General features: G+C 49.9%; 1 protein-coding gene across 1 annotated transcript in view; it reads right to left on the bottom strand.

Moving 5' to 3' along the window:
* The window catches only part of Ppargc1b (PPARG coactivator 1 beta), a 109,832-nt gene that overhangs the window by 7,473 nt on the left and 81,893 nt on the right, over nt 1-20,466 (bottom strand). The window contains exons 3-11 of the mRNA XM_029472067.2: nt 17,511-17,723; nt 13,856-13,972; nt 12,078-13,185; nt 11,320-11,356; nt 10,708-10,769; nt 8,887-9,694; nt 6,346-6,421; nt 4,248-4,369; nt 610-764 (exon numbers count right to left, since the gene is read on the bottom strand). Coding sequence (XP_029327927.1) covers nt 610-764; nt 4,248-4,369; nt 6,346-6,421; nt 8,887-9,694; nt 10,708-10,769; nt 11,320-11,356; nt 12,078-13,185; nt 13,856-13,972; nt 17,511-17,723 — 2,698 coding nt within the window. The remainder of the gene's footprint in view (nt 1-609; nt 765-4,247; nt 4,370-6,345; nt 6,422-8,886; nt 9,695-10,707; nt 10,770-11,319; nt 11,357-12,077; nt 13,186-13,855; nt 13,973-17,510; nt 17,724-20,466) is intronic.

A 20,466-nucleotide genomic window follows, 5' to 3' on the forward strand; every position in this document is an offset into this window, starting at 1 on the left:
GTTGGCAAGACCTCATAGCTTCCATGTTCCTGTTGTAGAGCAATGGGTCCCTGAACAGAGAGCACCCTACAACTCCTTTCCGGCCAACATCCTAGAAATGCTAACGGATCTCATACAGATGGGGAGACAAGTCTCACGATGGACTACCTGTATCACAAAGTCTACCATGGGCTCTCCTCTACAAATCATTTGTTTCTGTGCCATGCTTCTTTGTTTCCCACCAAGCTATGCACAATTGATACAGGCACCGGGTCTCTCCACGCTGCCCTCTATTAAGGGCAAAGCTGCTGCCTGTCAAGGGTCCTCACGGAGTGCATGTAAAGAGGTAGGACAGCCAGGGAGCTGCCGGGTGGCTGAGAGCACAGACTATACTTTCCTATGAGAACAGGAAGGTGACTGTGTGGTTAGCACTACTCTCAGGGAGGACCACAGGCCAGAAGAAAAAGAAAGATGTCAACCACAGAAAAAAGCAGCCGTGGAATAACAGTGGGCAGGAGCTTGACAAGGGGCCATGCTCAGAGGGGCCTCCAGTCTACGTGGCATTAAAGGAAGTCATTGTCCCTCATACTCTGGGACGCATTACAACACAGCGAGACTCTGCTCTCTTACCATAGTCAGTGTATCTGGGCCAACGGAAGTGCCGGAGCCCTCCATAGCTCAGGTGGAAGGAGGGCTCATTGCGCTTTCTCAGGGTGGCGCCGTTCCTCACGGACAGGGCAGCGTGCTCCGAACACCGGAAGGTGATAAAACCGTGCTTCTGGCCTCTGGAGGGAGAACATAGAATAAGGGAAGATGCTCTAGGCCAGCCTGGTGGATGCTATAAGGATACCCATCATAGGATAAAGAGCAGGAAACCATGTCACGTGCCCGCTTCTCTTCAAAGAGGGATAATGAGATTTGATAGGCCAACCTCTGTACTGTGGAGACGGCAGGGGCAGCTGAACTCCTGGATGTTTGACAGTTGCTAAACATCCTGCAATTGCATCACATTCGGATGAGCATGGGAGGGGGTGTTTGTCATCTCCACCTCGCTCAAGAAAAATAAGCTCTGTGGAGTTTCAGGCTCTACCCAGTGGCATGGGTGCTCAGCAGGGACGGACAAGATCCCTGGTCATGAAGCTAAATACTCCCAACATTCCCCTCTCCACATCACTCCCCTGGTTCTGCTATGCCTCCTTCCCATCTGTCTCACTCTGTCATTCTCTAGACCAGCCGTTCTTAACCCTTCCAGGGTTGCAACCTTTTAAAACAGTTCCTCAGGTGATGGTGACTCCCAATCATAAAAGTATCTTTGTTGCTATGCCACTGTTGTGAATCATAATTAATATCTAATATGCAGGATATCTGATATGTGACCCCTGTGAAAGGGTCATTCGACCCCAAGGGGTAGCAACCCACAGGTTGAGAACCACTGCTCTAGACCCTTCAAAGACAGCCTCAGCCTCCGCTTCTTTGGCTGCCCACTTGCCCTTCCTTTTACCTAATCCTGCTGATGTTTCAGACCCATCTTAACCTGCAGGTCTGACACCTGCCAGTCTCCATGCCTGCAGCATCCACTTCCTACCTCTGCAGAAAGCATCAAGTCACCAAGTGACAGTACCTCCCTGGACATGGGATGAACCTATCGCCCAAAGCTAAACCCCCGGAGGCAGATCCCAGATCTCTGTTGGAACAGTAAGCACGAGTTCTGCTCCCCAGGAAACTCTGAGATGTTAATAGGTGAGCTTAGAGCTCTGGGGCAACCAAGAAGCAAGCCTGTTAGGGAAGGACTCAAGGCAAGGGAGACCTCCAGCCAGCTCTGCTCTGACAGTTCAGCTTTATCAATAAGTAAACAATTCTCTGATACACAACTTCTGCAAATTCCTATGACTCAGATTAGGCCAACCACAGGAGATTCCTAATCATGTACGCTGATGCTTGTCCCAGTCGTGGCCAAGTTTGAGCCCCTCTGCTGCTGTGAATGTCTGAAAATGGTTGTTTGTCCAAGACTCTCCTTTAAGGAAGCTGTACCCTTTTATGATCTTAGTGAACTAAGCCCCTTTCTTTGGGGACTTTTTTCCATGTTTTGACAAAATCCTTAAGACCGCATAAAACTTGGCAAACTTCTATTTGTGTAGTGAGTCAAAAATTATACCAAAAATACATGACAGTTACTATTTTTTAACTGTATAGTTGAGTACTGTTAAGTAGATAGACATTGTTGCACAATGTGTCTCTAGGAAAATGTTTAGTTTGTGTTGTCTTCCTGAGATAGATGTTACTATGTAGCCCAGGCTAGGCTTGAGCTGGCTGTATAACCCAAGATGTCCTCAAATTCTCAGTTCTCAAGCTTCCAGCCTTCCATATGCTGTGATTGTAGGTGTGTCCTGCCGTTCCTTGTGTGATCTACAGAAAACAGCCTATCTTCTAAAAAAGCTCACCTATAGCCATTAGACAGCATCTCCATTTTATCCCTGGGCCTCCAGCAACAATCATTTCACCTTCTGTTTCTAGGTGTACAATATGTGTGAACATATAACATTAGTCTTCTTGTGACTAGCCCATTCCCTTAGCACACTGTCTTTAATGGATATTCATCTACTTGAAGCATGTATTGCCTCTTTCTTAAGACTGCATAATAATGTGCTATACATATACACTGCCTTGGATTATTCTCACCTCTCTGCTGTTGTGAGCTATGAACATGGGTGGCTGGTCCTTCTTTGCAATTCTGTTTGTAATTCTTTTGAATATATTACTGTATACCCATGAATAGAATTGCTAGATCACATAATAGTTCTAGGCTTGTTTAAAGAAACTGCTCTAGTGTTTTCTGTATCAGTGGTGCCATTTTATATTCCACTTTACCCTAACAGACTTCCATTTCCCCCACATTTTTACCAGCACTTCTTCATTTCTATTTTAATGGTAGTTACGCTGGGTAGTTTTGGTCAACTTGGCACAAGTTGGAATCATGTGGGAAGAGGGATTCTCTATTGAGAAACTGCTTCCATCAAAGTGGACTGTAGGTAAGGCCATGGAGTGGGGCATTTTCTTCATGAATGATTGATGTGAGTGGACCCAGGCCATTGTGGGTGGTGCCATAAGAAAGCAGGTTGAACAAGCCATGGGGAGCAAGGTAGTGGGAAGTGTTTATCCATGGCCTCTGCTTCAGTTCCTGCCTTGAGTTCCTGTCCTGCCTTCCCTTCATGAGTGGCTAAGGTGTACGCTGGAATAAACCCTCTCTTCCCTAGGTTGCTTTTGGCCATGGTCCTTGTGATAGCAATGGAAAGCAAAGCTGGGCGTGGTGGCGCATGCCTTTAATCCCAGCACTCGGAAGGCAGGGGCAGGTGGATTTCTGAGTTCAAGGCCAGCTTGGTCTACAAAGTGAGTTCTAGGACAGCCAGGGCTATACAGAGAAACCCTGTCTTGAAAAACCAAAACCAAACCAAAACAAAACAAACAAAGAAGCAATGGAAAGCAAACTAAAGCAGAAGCCATCTAAACGGATATGAGGTGAGGAATGACCATCAATATACAAGAGGTTACTTTCTGGCTAAAGATTTTTATTATGATTATGCTGTTAAATCAGAATTTAAAATCCTAATAACTTATTTTGTAGGTATGATAGCAGATAATTTGGAACGCCTTTAAAATCAACAAAGCTATCTGTGGTGTCTATATTGAATGTTCATAGGTAACTCAGTGATTTTGTTTTTTTGTTTTTGCTTTTTTTTTTAAAGATTTCCTTACAGATTCAAAACTGGCTCCCTTAGGTGAATGAGGACAAGACAGGACTACTTAGCAGATTGCAGGCCCAGGATGCGTTGCAGAGGAAAGGAGGCCTATGAGTAACATGGGGACATGCTGCAGTGAGGTCTCAAAACAAGTGTATCTTCAATCAAAGGGCACTTCCTGCCCAGCACGGTTGTTTGAACAAAGGCTTTGATACCTACATGGGCTCCAGCTCTTCCTTGTTAACTTGTCTGAGATCCCCAAGAATGAGAAGAGCTAAGTGTGGATGGGTTTTTAAAAGTGTCAAGTATTTAGATGACAGAAAGCATGGATGCTGTGGGCACTGGATCACAAGGCAGCACATGTGCACTGGATCACATGGTAGCACGTGTGTGCTGGGTCACACGCCAGCACGGTCTGGTGCTGTTGCCAGTTTTATAATCACCACGGTTCTTCTCCCACCTGTGTCCCTCCCAGCTCCTGGATCCTTCCCCCTCCCACTCCTCCACTTGTCATGGCTAGCCCTGGCTCACCTTTTACTTCTCGTCAGCACCTGACACTCTACAATCTCACCGAACACCTCAAAGCGCTTCTTCAGTTCCCGAGAGCTCATGTCACTGGAGAGATTTCGAATGTATACCACACGGCCTTCGCCCTGCTCACGAAGGGGGGACAGAAAGTGACCCCGTTATTACTCTCATGGAGTCTCTGTTTAGGCCTGGCTGGGCAGCAACACTGCTAGAGTCAGAGAGAGGACCGTGACAATCTCTTTACCAAAGGACCTGTCCTTGTTGGAGCAGGGACCACTAAGTACCGGATAAGCAGCCCCGAGGGGAAGTTCCTGCACGGAGGGACTGAGCAGAGACTGGACAGAGAAGAGCTATACCATCAGACAGCTGTGTGTTCTGTTCATTGCTGTTTTGAGCCTGCAAGCTGCTGAGGATACACTGGGGACCTGGTGGTTCATAGAAGTCAGAGTACACCAAGAGGAAAGATAATAAAACGGGTATTAGGGTCACAGGAGCCCCCATTTTATCTGAGTTTACCAGGGAAAGCTGGATGAAGCCATGACACAGACACTGTGCCCCACAGGTCACCCCCAGGAGAATTTGGCTCTAAGATGCTAGGTCAGACAGGGAGAAAAAAACAATCAGGGAGGCCAGGCTGCAACCTCCTGCCTCTCTTTTTTTGCGATTCGTGATTTGATGGACTAAGGTCCGTTGCCTGGATACCTGTGCTCTAGTGGATTGAGACAGTGTGTGGCCCAGACAGGCACAGCCAGCAACTCTCCACATAGCCAATCTGCCAACTACAGATGGCAGGAAAGAAAGCCCAGAGCCAGGTTCCACAATAGGACCTCATATACAGTCATAAGAGTCTACGTTGGGATGCTGGGGTCCTTCCAGGTCCATGGACAAAGCCCTGCTTCTCAGACTCCTGGTAATTCCGTGAATTTCTAATCCCACCTCCTCCCTGAGCTCTTGGACCCTGTGTACTTTTGGTTGTTCCTTTACCCCTAAGCTACTAGTAAGTCACCTATGTCAATACATTACCCCAATGGCCCAAATTCTAGTCACTACTCTTGTCAATCTCAAGGAGTTTATATCAACTCTTAACCCCACCAGTTCCCCTTTGTTTATGAGTCTGCTGTCTTCCTCTCCTTTCTGTCTCAACCACAGGAACTGGGACTTAACTTGTCTTTATACTGCTGTCACCTGAAGCCTAGGATTAAGCCAGATTTGTCAAACCACCAAACCCAAGAAGGCTATGTTCATCTGTGGTTTGGTTTGGTTTGAGACAGGGTCTCTCTATGTAGCCTCAGCTGTCCTGGAACCCACTGTGTAGACCAGGATGGCTTTGAACTGACAGAGATATACCTGCCTCTGCCTCCCAAGTTTGGGGATTAAAGGTATGTGTCATCATGCCTGGCTTTCCCTGTAGTTTTAAGCACCTGTTGTACATGGCTGTGCATCTCTTGGGTTTGTGTGGTCCACCCACACACCCACTTCTGAAAGCATGGCAACCATGATTCCATTGGTCCTTCTGTGTGTCTGTTATACCTTCTCTCCCTTCTTTCTAGGGCTATGACATAACTGTCTGGCCCATGAACACTGAAGGCTCCCAGGGACACCTTGGTGGGCAACCTCAGGATCTAACGGCAGATTCTGGGAGGATCCTTGAGGTGGGTGGAGAGGACAGAATGGGTTTGTTGAGGAACCCTTTATGAAGCACAAGGCCCAAATTTCCTGTGTACAGACAAATAAACTGAGGCTCAGGGAGAATAGGCTCTTGCCCAAGATCAGACAGAAGACGTGCGAACTGACCAGCCAAGCCTGTCTCTGTTTAAGTTCTATCATCTTCTGTCTTGATTCTTCCAGAGTCCCTGAAGCTGAGTCCTGAGTGGCTACTTACTGCAGACCACAGCCAGTCAAATGCTGGGCTTCCCATGGTGCTACCTCTAATGGCTTTTGGTTACTTATGTTACTGTGAAATAAGAGATCCGACTGTCCTTCATGTAGCCTACAGCTCATTATTCCCCAGGCAGGGGGTGAAGACTGGTGGCTTAGCATTTCCTGGATGCTCCTGACTTGCCCCCATTTTTTCTAGGTTCAGGGACCCCAGATGACTTACGATGGCCTTTTCCCGCCGCTTCCTGGCATGCCGGACGCTTGGGGTTCCATCTGAACAGGGCCCTCTGCTCTCACGTCTGTCAGTGAACAAGCAAGGCACAGTGCTCAATCTTACTCTTGCAGAAACCCAGCCCTGACTGTGTAGGACCAAACACTGGCCTGGTGTCCTCTGGGGCTCCCAAGCTGAGATTCCTGGGAAGCACCCATATTAATTCTTGTCCTGACCTTCCAGGACTCGCCCTTCTTCACTGTTAGGGGTAAAAAGCCCTTTCGCTTCTTTGCATTATTAATTCGATTAAAAAAAAAAAAAGAATCCCAGTTGGTTTTATATATTCCCATTTCCCAAAAGAAAGTCTAAAGCTCGGGTTCTAGTAGAGATTTGGCCAAAACTTAGAAAGGAGAGAAGTGAGACCTGGAATCAGGTCTACTCTAAAGTCATGCTCGTTTATACTCCAGCTTGGAAGGGCCACATCATTACAAAATCCATCAGCTCCTCTTGTTCTCGTGGGGTTGCAGCCATACCCAGGGCCTGCCCTTCCCCAGATGAGTCTTTAAAAATATAACTTAGAAGCACATGAACTTTTGAGCTCCACAGACTGAACTTAAACCCCTGTTTCTTCTACTTCTACCTCTGGTCTACAGAGCGAGTTCCAGGACAGCCAGGGCTACACAGAGAAGCCCTGTCTTGAAAGAACGAAAACAAAACAGAAAAAGAAACACATATCCTCCAACTGCATCTGTGAAGCCCCGAGTACCATAGCAGAAGGTGATAACTCGTGACTTGCTAACTTTCAACACTATTATTCAGTCAAGAGTTATCATTCACTGAGACCAGAGTTGGAGGCCCTTCCCTTCCAGATTGCTGAGACAGGAATTCTTGGAACTGGGTTGGCACTGTTCAGCTGGTCTCAGTGCATTGTCTGTTGATGGCCAACAGGAAGGAAGTAGCTCTAGAGAAGGCTAAGGGATGGGTTTCCAGGCCTGTCAAATACACACCTCTGTGGGCAGTTCGACAGGGACTGGCATAATCAAGTCACTCTGTCCAGTGAACAGAAACGGCCAGACCTATATCTAAGAAGAGAAAACAGGGAATCTATAGTCTCAGGAAAGGTCTAAACCTTTAGGGCCCTGGGATACAGACCCTGTTTCAAATCCATGAGCTAGGTGGGAAAGGAAGTGCCCAGGGACTCTAGTGCTGGCAGGGGGGGTGGGGGGTGGGGGCTCAACACTGGGGAAACTTCAATGGCATTAAGATGTCTTAGTGACAAAGTCCTGGGGAATTATAAAAGGACCAGTAGGCAAGTCTTGAGAGTTCTGCAAGACAGCTGAGCTGATGGCTTGTCAGTGAGTCCTCAGGGAAAGTCGTTTGTAGTAACAGATAACCTCCACATTGGTTTGTGGGGCATTCCTAGAATTTATGTGTGTGTATCATTTGATGAGCAGAGGGGCCTTTGCTTTCTTGGGGGTCCTTGAAGAGCTAAGAACAGCTAGTAGAGATGTGTGCATGTAAACCTGAATTTGTCTAGGGTATCTCTAAGATCTGAATTCTGATCTCAGGATGCTTTGAGAACTTGAGAACTTGCTAGAAATTCGAATTACCCACACCCACAGACTCAGGTGTTCAGCAGACCCCTCACCTCAGCAACTTCACTAGATCCCCACACAACTCCACGTCTCTACTCAAGGCTAAAGAGTTCCATCTAGTGGCCATTCAGGTAACCTCACGCTCAGAACTGCGACACCCTCGCCCACCCCTTGCAAATCTTTCTGGAGTCTCTCCAGGATGAAGCTGGTCCCATTACCTGCTGTGATGAGAGAAAGCAGAAGCTGCTCTCCCCCAAATCTGCCTCCAGGTTCCTGCCTTGCATCCCTGCCCTGACTTCCCTTGGGGATAGAGTGACCTGAGAGTTGTAAGATGAGCTCACTCCTTTCCTCTGCACACTGCTTTTTGTCGTGGTATTTTAATCACGGCAATAGAAACTCCTTTCTAGGTCCAGTGCTCACAGATGGGATGCTCAAGTAGCTCCTGATGCACCGTCCCCCCCCCCCGCCCCCGCCCCCGCCCCCCCCCCGCCACTGGGCTCTTATAGGGTCTGTACACAGCAGTAAGCAATGCAGGACCAAGCCCAGGCGTAAAGCCCAGCACTGCTTTTAGTCTGGGTGTTTTCCAGAACACAGATCAAAACCACAGCCCTGGGCTTGACTTGACACATTAACATCATGTTGCTTTTCAACTATGTAGGTCTGCATGTTCGCATAAAAATCTATCTGTCGACATACACAAAGTAGGAAACAAGGGTCAAGTTCATTAGGCTATAATGTCTCAGGGGGCCAGATTGTGGAGTTTCTTTCCAACAGTCCCTGCTGGGCTTCACTTGCTTCAGATAGCTCATGTCTTGGGGAGCCCATCTCATGCCTTCTGACCAAGGCTGGGCTGCAAGCGGAGATGCAACCTAAGCCTCAAAGCAAATTCCTGGGGCTCCTCCCCTCTGGTACCTAATGGCTGCTCGGATATCCCTCTCCCCTGGGCCACCAAGAATACCTGAAGTTCTTCCGGGTGGCTGGTGACCAGGAGCTGCAGGATGAGGAGCCGGAACTGGAGCGGCTTCGGGAACAGAGCTGCCGACTGGCCTTACTAGGTGGGCTCTGGTAGGGGCAGTGGTCAGAGCAGGGAGGGCTGACCCCTGAGTCCTCTCCTTCATCGTCCTCTTCCCCTCCCTCCTCCTCTTCCTCCTCCTCCTCAAGTAGGAAGCTACTCTCGCCACTGCTGCTGCTGCTGTCCTCAAATACGGTGTCATACTCCGGGCTTTTACAGGACGCCAGGTCTTCATCCTCCAGAGCAGTCTCCAGCAGCCCAAAGTGCTTTGTGAGGCTGGCACGGATCTCATGGTCTCTTAGCTGCATGCTGTCCTTGGGGGTAGGGTCACAGTTCTGGTCCGCCTCCCTCCTAGGGGCCTTTGTTTCCATTGGCAGAGGGGCACCCTGCTGGGCCAAGTCTTCAAGGTGGACCCCAATTGGCTCCCAGGACCGCAGCACCTTCCTCTGCAGGGCAGCCTCTGGCCTGAGCACCTGGCAGTAGTCGTGGTCTCCAAAGGAGCAGGAGAAGGGGCGCTTCTGGCCAGCCTGTGAGACTGGCTGGGTTGTGGCATGCTGCAAATGGGACAGGAGCTCACTTCGCTCTGGGTGCCTCTTGGGCAGCTTGTGGGAAGCTCCTGGGGTAGCTGTGAGCGGAAGAGCCTCGGGGGAGGGAAGGCTGGGAGCTGTGTCTTGGCCTGGGCTGGGCTTGGTGTCTGGCTTGAAGGGGTCCTCCTCCATGGGTTTGTATGGAGGTGTGGTGGGTGGCGTGAGTCCTGCCCAGGCAAGAGGAAAAAACAGGTGAGGGAAAGGCAGGTCTTCTTGGAGGACATTAAGAGTTCTGTTTGCAAGGACAAGTGGCTGTGTGCCACAAGATCCCTATAGGTGGGTGGTCACCACACTGCTGCCTAAGCCTGTATGTAGCCCAGGGATCCTCCTGTTCGTAGGAGCTGTCATGAGATGGAAGTCAATGGGCATCCCTTTGGGACTTGGTAATGGCAGCTAATGTGTCTAGGTCAGAGATATCTGTTCCTGCTCTACTGACAGTCATTGAAAGAGCCCTGCCTCAGGGTACCCCTGAATAGAAGAAACAGTGCTATTGGGAAAACCAACCATTCGATGTCTCTGATGCTACTCGATCTGCCTTTGTCTTCTGGTCTTCCCAGCACATCACAGGAACGTGCTAAAAATACCCACTCCTTTCTCTCCATGCCTTCCAAAGCCTACAGGATGGTGCCAGGCACCTCTATGGCTTGGCCCTTTGGGGACTTTATTCCTTTCTTCCTATGTCTTGCCTTTAGATAGGAGCAGCGGACGGACTGGTAACTCCAATGTACCCTGTACTTCCATTCTTTTGTGTCTTTACTCCTATCAATTCTTCAGCTAAAGCGGATCCTTCTTTGTTTTCCAACGCCTGTTGGTCCTTCAACCCCTTGGCACTGCCCCATCCTGGGCACTTCACCATTTGACCAAGCCTCACTGACCTTCTGCCTTAATGAGCAGACAGGAGCACATGGCTAACCATTCTCCTGAAGGTTTAGCCTCACCAGACTGTGGTCTTCTCCAGAGCTGTGTCTTTGTTTTCTGACCTCAGTAGCCCTTCAGCTGCAGGTACCAGCAGGTGAAGGGCTGGCCCCCAGGCCCTGACCCCCCCTTCCCAGTATGCTCCTTGTGCATCTCAATGCTAGAGTAGTTCAGGGGGGCAGTGGTTAGTTCATGAGGAGATGCACTCCCGCCCAGGCCATGCAAGCTCCCCACAGGTACCCCACCAGCTGAACCCCTAGCTCACCTGCCGTGCCGCAAAGCTCCACCGTCAGGGACTCCTCAAAGCTCTTCTTGCCAAGAGAGTCGCTGGTAGAGGCAGGGAGGACAGAAAGGGAAAAGGCTGGTCAGTAGGAGGGCTTCTACAGGCCCAGACTTTTGAGGGGAGCAAAAGGCACTGTAATAGACCCTGGGTCTGCCATGGAAAGAAGAATGTGCTGAGGGGCCCCATCCTGGCTGTTAAAGAAATATAAGTTGCAGTTTATGGAAGGTCCGGACAAAGTTTGATGTAGATTCCTTGATTTGTAGATTGAACAACTGAAGCCCAGAGAGGGAAGGAACTTTCTTCCAGGCCCCCCAACATCATAGGCTTCCAACCCCCCATCTCAAAGAATACCCTCTAGAGTCCTGGAGATGCCAGCTTATGAAATGGCTCAACTCTCCGTCTTTCTCCTCAGCTCAGAGACTCCCTTTTAAAACTCAACCCCCTTGGAAGGAGTCTGGATCCCAAGGGCTCAAGATAACAATGAAGGCAGGTCCTGAGGATGGGGCCAGGCTCAGGGGCTGATAACCTCCCACCCAAATGCACACATCTAAGACAAAAGCTCATGGTATAGTAGACTGATAATTTTAAATCTACCTTTGTGACAAGGCCAGCATGAGGCACCTGGAGGAGTCTGAAAAGACAAAAAAGAAAATAAGATTCCCCACATACACCATTCTCCCCCTTTGGGGAGCCCTCACATTTCCAGGGGCACCAAGGACAGATGCCCTTTAAGGTGACATATGGCCATCTAAGGGAAGGATCGGGTGCAATTCAAATCCATCTTGCATGGCTGGGGCTCAGCCAGAAGATCTCCTCACTTTGCGGAAATAGCAGATGGGTCAGGCAACCCTTGCTGGACAAACAGTGCAGCACAGTAGCCATGCACTGAGGCCAAGGCTCCAAGCCCAAGCTATGATTCTAGATGGTTCTAGTGACGGGTCCTTCACTAACAAGCTCTGAGCCTTGGGCCTCCCTCTCTGTTGGTTATTTTACTTGAAACAGGTCTGCATATGTAGCCCAGACTACATATTCTATCCTCTATCAAATTCTATCCTCCTGTCTCTGCCTCCTAAGTATTGTGCCTAACTTTATTATTATTATTATTTTTACCACCCCTTGCCCTTATCCAAGCATGGATAAGGCCTCTTGTTCTCTATTCATTAAGCAGTGCTTTGATATGCATGATGAAAATCTTGAAGAAGACCAGGTGTTTTCCTGAAGGTCTGCCAAGTTATACGGAAAGGGCAGTGGACAACCAGATCCAACCTCACTCAACACATAGGACTGAGTGCTCTGAGATCCCAGTGGAGATACTCTGTCCACCCCACCCTCTCTGGTGGACCACAGAATACCTCTGGAAGGGGGCTGTGGGCAGCTTGGATCTTCATCTGTGTCCCCGCACCCACTCTCACAGGGGCTTTCCAGGGCGGGGATCTGGGATCCCTGGGGGAGCTGCCGGCCTTGACTACTGTCTGTGAGGCTGCCCAGGTCTTCCTCCAGGTTGTGGGTCTCTGTATCCAGGCACATCGAGGGCAGAGCACCTAAGGGCTCATCAGTGAATGTCAGCCAGGGGCCCAGCTCTGGATTCAGTCTCCTGGAGCGCCGCACAGGGCACACAGAGCTGTCCATCTTCCTCCCTAGTTTGGTCCATGGCAGGCCACGACCTGGTCTCTTCCTGCCCCACTCCTCTTCTTCCTCTTCTTTTTCTTCTTCCTCTTCCTCTTCTTCTTCCTCCTCCTCCTCATCTTCCTCCCGCTTTTGCCTTGTAGGCTTGTTAACGTCCCGTTTCACCTCCAGCCTCAGAGGACGCAGGCTGGGTCTAGGCCCGGTGCTCTTGGGGGAAGCAGTGATTCTCACCTCTTCTGCCATGGCAGAGTGGGCAGGGGAGGCCTGACTGTCCTTGGGGGGCCTGGGCCTGGACTGAGGTGTGAGGGAAGCATAGACAGGTACGGCCAGGCGGTAGGGCTTGCTAACATCACAGAGGATATCTTGGGCCAGAAGTTCCCTTAGGATAGAGAACTCAGTCCAGAAGGCTTTGGGGGGATGCCGGGATCGGGGTTGAACCTGCCTGGAGAGGCTGCTGCAGGACTGGGGGATTGGCTCTGGGGCCTGTTGGGGCAGCTTCCTCTGAGGCAGGCAGTAGGTATGCATATAGCGAATGAGCTGTACCATGGCCCTCACATCCTCCTCGGGAGCCTGGGCACTGTCGGAGCTGGCCATGTCCTGTGCTAGGGAGTCTTGGGGAGAGGCTGGAGTCGGCCAAGGGCTTGGGCAATCCTCCCCCACCTCCTCCTCCTCCTCCTCCTCCTTGGAGAGGAGCTGAGGGCTCGGGTGTGGAGTTGGGGAGCAGGCTTTCACTCTGGGACAGGGCAGCACCGAAGTGAGGTGCTTATGCAGTTCTGTACAAGGCCGGCTCTGAGCCCGCAGTGTGGGGGTCTTCTTGTCCTGGGTGCCATCCACCTGGAGAAGTAAATATGCCAGAGTGAGCAGGAAGGGGCACAATACTTCTCCCTCAGCCTGCTCTAGTAAGTAGCCAGAAGATCCAGCATCTCTCTCAGGATCATAGGAATGGCCTGTTCCTTCATTCCATCCCTAGGCCCCAGCAGGGCTGAGTTGGTGAGACAGCTAGACTTCTCCAGGGCTCCCAGCCTAGGCACCACTGTAGACCCTTCTAAATATCCACCAAAGCTTTCTCTGACCCACCAAGAAATAGGGCCAGGAGAGGTATGGGTGTCACCTTTTGTGTACAAGGTTCTAAAGTGGCCAGAGACTCCTCAGAAATCCTGAAGCCCTAGTATGATCTGAACTGTGGCCTCCAAAGCCAGATGTTCTCATCTGTTCCCCATTAGCTCATGAGCCCTAAAGGAGGCCACACCTTCCTGTATCTGCTCTAATACGTGTCAAGGTCTGTGTCAATGTCTCACAGCTCAAAACACTCAAGTGTGGGAAAGTACAGAGCTCTTGTTAGAGGCTCAAACTATGCTGGTTTCAAGGAGCAGTAACTGGGATTCTGGCTCAGCCAGAGCTGTGAGGGAGAGAGAGAGACTGGTGTAGACTGAATCTGCCACTCGTGGCCACCGCTGACAGCCACCTAGGGACCCAGGTTACTTCTGGGAAAATGCAGAAATACCTTGACACAAGGCCGCTGACTTCTGGAACTGAGGCTGGTCTGGGACCAGGTGGCCCCGTCCTTCAGAGCGTCAGAGCTTGCTGTTGGGGAGGATGTGGCCAGGAGGAGCTTCTGTAGCTGGGAAGAGGCAGAGGGGAAAAGACTAGGGCCAGGTACACTTAGAGACATAGGGCACCACCTGCCCGCTGACCACGCCCTGGCCAGGAAACAGATAGCTGTCTACCAAACTCCCAAATACTACTACCTCATTGTTCGTACAGTCAGTCACCCAAGGGAACAAGTCTGGATGATGCCTGCTCAGTCTACTGTTAGAGTCAGTTAACTCCATATGCCTGTAATAGACACATGGGTATACATACATAGATGTACCGATGGAGAGGCTATAAACCAAAAGGATGCTTGAGATAGGATCCAGCTGACTTCCTCTTCGTCCATGGCATTTAAGAATGTATTTCTTTAATTAAGTACATAGTACTCACATAACACGCACATGGGTGTGCATGTGTGTGTGTGTGTGTGTGTGTGTGTGTGTGTGTGTGTGAAATTCTACAAGGTAGACAATTAAAAGCAAGTCTCCTGGCCAGGCTGTGGTGGTGCATGCCTTTAATCCCGGCACTCAAGAGGCAAAGGTAGGCGGATCTCTGTGAGTTTGAGGATAGACTGGTCTTCAGAGCAGGACAGCCAGGGCTATGACACAGAGAAATCCTGTCTAGAAACAAACCAAATGCAAAAGCAAAAGCAAGTCCCCTTCCTTCTCAAGGTCCTTTCTCCTTCCCAGATGCAACTGCCACTATTTTCCTATAAGCCTTCATGAGGTGGACTTTAATCATAATATATAACCATACAAGAATATATCCAAGGTATATGCTACCTTCAACCCACTCAGCTGTTTGCATACAAGTAAAAGAATGCTAACCTTTAGTTTGTCTTTTCTTCAACTATTTTTATGTTTGGGGTGGGGGTGGGGTGGGGGTCAGGTCACATGTAGCCCAGGCTTTCCTCAAACTATGTAGATAAGGATGATTTGAATGTCTGGCCTTCCTGTCTCTCCCTCTCAAGTGCTGAGATTTCAGGATGCACCTCCACACCCAATTTTATGGGTTTCATAATGTGCCAGACAAGCAAGTATCTTACCTAGTGAGCTCCTCCCCCCAGCCCTCAGATAACGTTAAAAATAATAAAGATTGCTGAAGCTCCCCAGCTTCCGGTCCCTGCTGGCAGGTTCATAGTTCATCTACCCTGAGAGCAAAGAGACTGAAGAAAAAATATCTTCAGGCTCTACCGCAGCTGAGGTGAGAACAAGGTGAGAGGTACCCTGGGATTGTTCTAGGGCACCAAGTGTTTCCTGGGGGAATACGTCTTCCCAGCACCCCCAGCAGACAGCACCAAAGGCCCAGCTAGAGAAAGGCCACACCTTACACTCTGAGTGACTGAGGACCCCTGACACCTTATCTACAGCGCCCTCGTGCACACACACACACACACACACACACACACAGACAGACAGACAGACAGACACTCCACTTTGTGACTTTGAATCCTAGGCTAGAGGGAAGAGATCTGGTTCTAGTCTACCTCAGCCCCATTCCAGGTCACACCCTGAACAATCTATTTCCTTCTCTGCACAGACATAGGATGAGGGCAGGAAAGAGACACCAAGAATAAATCAGTCAATCAATCAATCAATCAATCAATCAATTACTGGATCTGAGACTTTAAAACAAAACAAAACGAAACGAAACAAAACAAAACAAAACAAAACAAAACAAAACAAAACAAAACATGTCTGAGGTTCAACAGACACTGCTGACCTGTACAGGATCTGTATAGATCTGTGGAGGTTCACAGGTCTTCCAGATTCCCAGGCCAGTCCTCTGGGATCCAAGGCAAGGCCTACGGTCTGCATGGCTTCTCTGGGCCCCTCTAGAACTATCAATATGCCAGGAGACTTGACCTTGAGTCCTACTGCCCATAAGCTAACACAGTGAGTGAGGGAAACACTCAAGCAGTGTAAGCAGAACCGAAGGCTCAGAACTAAGCCAGCCTTTGACCAGCAGGGGCTGCTCTTTCCCTGCACAAGGTCTCCTGCCGCAGCCTGGTGCAAAAAGTACTGAGAATTATCTACTGATGGTCTTGTTGGGGCTGAGTCAGCCAGTGTGTCCTAGGTGGGCCTGTATGTTAGGCAATGTGCTAAATGCTCCCTAGGTATTACCCACTGTAATCCTCCCAACAGTCTTTAACCCAGGCCCTGTGATCCACTCCCATGGGTCAGAAAGCTGAGTCAGAGAGAAGCTAAGAGAAGGTGTGTGTCCAAGGACCCGCAAGCTCTCATGAGGAGAACTGGGGTTCAAATCTAAGAGACCTCTTCCAGTCTGGAAGGATGCAGGACCCCATGGGAGGGAGCCGAATCATGATACGGAACACAATCTGGGCAGGGACACAGTAGACACTTGGTAAAAGTCCTCTCAATGCTCTGGGACCTCAAAGGCAGCAGAAGAGAAGCCACTGGGCCCTACAACACAAGTCGGTACACATGGGGTCTAACTTGGTTGGCATACCAACTTACGAGACTCATGTCCTAGGCCTTCATTTCCCCAGAGCAGAACACGATGTTTAGCGAGGGCCTTTCCAGGATCTGAGAGCCCTCTCAGCTCTGACTGGCTCTAAAGCCCCCAGAAGCTCCAAAACTCCAAAGAAAGGAAGGAACCCTCGGCAGCTCACAAAGTTGACTCCATGTGCCTAGGCTTTGATATCCTCATCTAGAGCCCAGGGCAAGTATCTTCTGTAAGTTAGGAGGTCCAGACTCTTGTAAGGACAGTCAGAGCTGAAATCTTCTCCTCTCATTTCTTCACAGACTCTACACACGCACACATACACACACACACACACACACACACATTTAACTTGTATGTGTTAGTGTGAATACTGGTCCAATGTCTTTGAAGCATAACCTAAAAGGCTCTATTTGAAATGGAAGGCATGTATCCACCGACCCAGAAATTCTATTTCTAGAATTTGAATCTACTTACATGGGGCAACTGATGACTACAGTGCCGTGTATGACAATGGGGTAGGTGACAATGGATGTCCATCAGGAAGGGAATGATTAAAAGTTGGGACATCCTTATCTGGAAGTCCTACATAGTCAACAAGGAGACGGAGCTCCACACACTCATCTGAAAAGTTTCCAGGACATACACACACACACACACACACACACACACACACACACAGCGCTCAGTGAGGAAGCAAGGTGATGAACAGGCTATAAGGCAGGCTCTGTTGTTTTTGTAGTTTAAAAAAAAAAGGTGAAGAGGAAAGTCATGTAACAGATCAGTAACCATGGTTACCTCTGGGAAAGAAGAAGGCAATTGTGAGAGGGCTCAGAGGTTTTGCTTTTAACTGTCCACGTTTCTGATACCTGCTTGGGTTTTTATCCTACGTGTGTTATCTTTGTGAAAATGTTTTTGCATGGTTTTAACATTTAAAAGATACATAGAATGAAGTCTAATGCCACGGCCCAGGCAGGAAGGATAAGGTCCAGGGAAATCTCACACCCCAGGCCCTGATGCTCAGGGCCCTGACTGAGCTCGAAAAGACAGCTCAGCCCTCACTGGCCTGCAGTCTGACATCAGCTCCAGGCCATAGTCCTCACCAGTGAAAGCTCGTCCACGTCAGACGCTGGGGACAGAAGCCTCTCCAGGGTGGGGCTGGGGGGTGCCGATAAGGGAGCAGGTGAGGCTGGGGTGCAGGATGCTGTGTCGCCTTCATCCAGTTCTGGGAAGGCAGCCAGCCCCACATCGTCTTCGGGGATGTCATCCAGGGTCTTCGTAAGCGCAGCCAAGAGAGCTTCATTCTCACTGTCAATCTGGATGGGAGAAACAAAGGGGGAAAGGAGAGGGTTAGTCACGGTGGGGGGAACCAGCTGCCTACCCCGATGAACCACAGCTACCAGCCCCTGAGCCTAAGAAATCCGTTCCATATCTCTGGAATATTCAGGAAATAGGTTGTCAACTCCAAGAACCACAGAATTTGATAAGCAGGCTATGGGAAGGGCCTCACCTGAAGACCCAGTCCTGGCTCTGCCACTCACTGAGCTGTGACGTAGGCAGAAGGTAGCCTATTTAGAGATACCTGCCTCTTCAATCAAAGACTTAAGCTTCTCTTCATCCTTGGTAGCAGGGTCCCAGCCCCTTGAACCTTGGGGTTCACACAGAGTAGAGGCTGGATATCCCAGGGCTCAATGGGACAGTGATAACTAGGGCAATGAAGAAACAGCTTGGACTTCCCATGGAATCCTTGGGTTTGCTCTCTTTGCTCCCTTGGGTAGAGGGAGTGGGTGCTGTCCTTAGGAGCTTGAACTCTGTCGCTGTTGACTCACAAAGACCACATTTACCAACTGTGGGTCCTAAAGGGCAGTTGGTTCTCCCCTGCCAGATGGGATAACAGACAGGACCCACACCAAGGAGTTCTTGCTGAACATGAGCAGGTGACTGCAGGTGCTTGGAAAACAGTGCCTGACACAAAGCAAGCGCTTACTACTTGCTACGCTATGCTTACTAACTATGCTACCACCATTTCAGAGACAATGATGAGGACCAGGGCCCACCCCATTTCTTCCCTTCCCATCACAGGATGTACTGCATCTGGCTTTGTGTTGGATGCTGACCATTCAGCATACCAAGACCATCATAGTCCCTATCCTTTTAGAACTTGACCCTTTGTGAAGAGTTGAGCTAGGCCGGGCGTGGTGGCGCACGCCTTTAATCCCAGCACTCGGGAGGCAGAGGCAGGCGGATTTCTGAGTTCAAGGCCAGCCTGGTCTACAAAGTGAGTTCCAGGACAGCCAGGGCTATACAGAGAAACCCTGTCTCGAAAAACCAAAAAAAAAAAAAGAGTTGAGCTAGACAAGAGAACAAGCGAGTGCATCTCTGAGCTTGAGAGAGACTTGGGGAAAACAGAGGTGCCTGGAAGAGGACAAAGAACAAGATTGCAGGCTGCCTAGAGTGGTCAGCAGCTGATTCTTAAACTTCAGTAGCCAAGCAAAGGACTAAGAAAACAAGGCTCGGGCCAAGGGGACACCCAGGGTGAAAACTTTGGTCTTGAGAGGGACTGGAAGGCTGTCAATAGCACCTCGGAGCTCACACCACACCACCGTGCTGGGAGCATGATTCTAATCCCCATTTGGCAGAGAAAACTTTTCACCCAGAAAGTATCAAGCAAAGCCAGGGCTTGGACCACATGCCTATGCAGAAATAAATAAATCAGGGTTCTGTTTTTCCACTGTCTGCAACCCCTGAGGTGCCCAGCCCTTCAGGCCCCCCCAAGCTCTAGGTTGGGAGCATAGACCAAACTGCTAGATTAGGCCAAGCACCCCCATCAGTAACCCTGAGTCCCTGGGTCCACACTGGCAGAAGAAGCTCAAGCTATCACATGGTCCCTTCCGAGGCACGCTTTCCCATCCCAGGTCCAGCTGTTCATCCTTTCTTCAGGAAGTTCATCTGAAATACACATCTCGTGACAGCCTTTTGGCTGCACTAAATCTATCCCAGGCTGCAACCTTCCAGTCCGAGCAGCAGCAGCTGAGTAACTCAATCGGGGACTCAGGGAGAGGAGAATAAATGCGTTTGTAATTTTTAGAACAGAGCTAAGAATAAAACAAACAAACAAACAAAAAAAGATTCAGAAGTTGTTAGTGGGTCTGAGCCAGGGCTTTGTGGACTGTGGGTCTAGAAAGCGATGAGGACTCCTGTGGCTGCTCCTACCTGCAAGACTCCCCCAATCTCCAGGCAAGACTCACTCTGCTCCATTTCTGTCACAGCTTCCTAGCTCTGGTGAGGAATTAAGATCCTGGGACTGGGGATCCAGAGAGATTTGGGGGATGGCCACACAAAGCTCTGCCACTACCACCAGGGTGGCCTTGGGCAAGGTGGTTCCTTCCAATGAACCTACTACACAAGGTGAGGGTATAACAATAGGGCCATTCCTTGTTACAAGCTTGGCTGTGGGAAGCAATGAAATTGGCGAAGAAAGATGAGGGACAAGAGGGTGACTGGCCAACTTCAGTTTCTCAGGTTCTAGCGAAGTCACTCAGAATGATGTCATTAGTGCTAGGTGGAATGAGAATTCCCAAGGTGCCATAAATTATCACATAGAGCAAAAGTGTAAGAGCATTTAGGGTCATCCAGTGGCCACGGGTATCAAACAAGCCACACGAGTGTTCCCAGCTCTCCTGCGGCACGGATGACTTCATGCCAGAGTCCTGGGGACAGACGGCTCTAGGCCACAGCCTCCGCCAGTCACAGCTAGTGTTTCTTGGGAAGCCTACCTGCCATTCTTTCCACATGTGGGCTGAAGCCTCAGAACAAAGACCTATCAAAGCCACATAGCAAGCCGGGGCACATCCAAGGGTGAGAGAACCCTAACTTAGAGAGCACAGGCCTGGGTGGGAATGAGCACCAAATGGCAGTCACCACAATGAGGCTGGGTGTAACCTACACTGATGGGCAGCCTAGCTCTGGGATGGCTGGATGGGGCTGGGAGAAGGGCCACCTTACCCACACACTGCTGTGGCTCTTTCCAGATCTCCTGGCTGCCCTGTAGGCGCCTCT

Source organism: Mus caroli, unplaced genomic scaffold (assembly GCF_978045245.1).
Source record: "Mus caroli unplaced genomic scaffold, Mus_caroli_1 scaffold_19, whole genome shotgun sequence".
Lineage (NCBI taxonomy): Eukaryota > Metazoa > Chordata > Mammalia > Rodentia > Muridae > Mus > Mus caroli.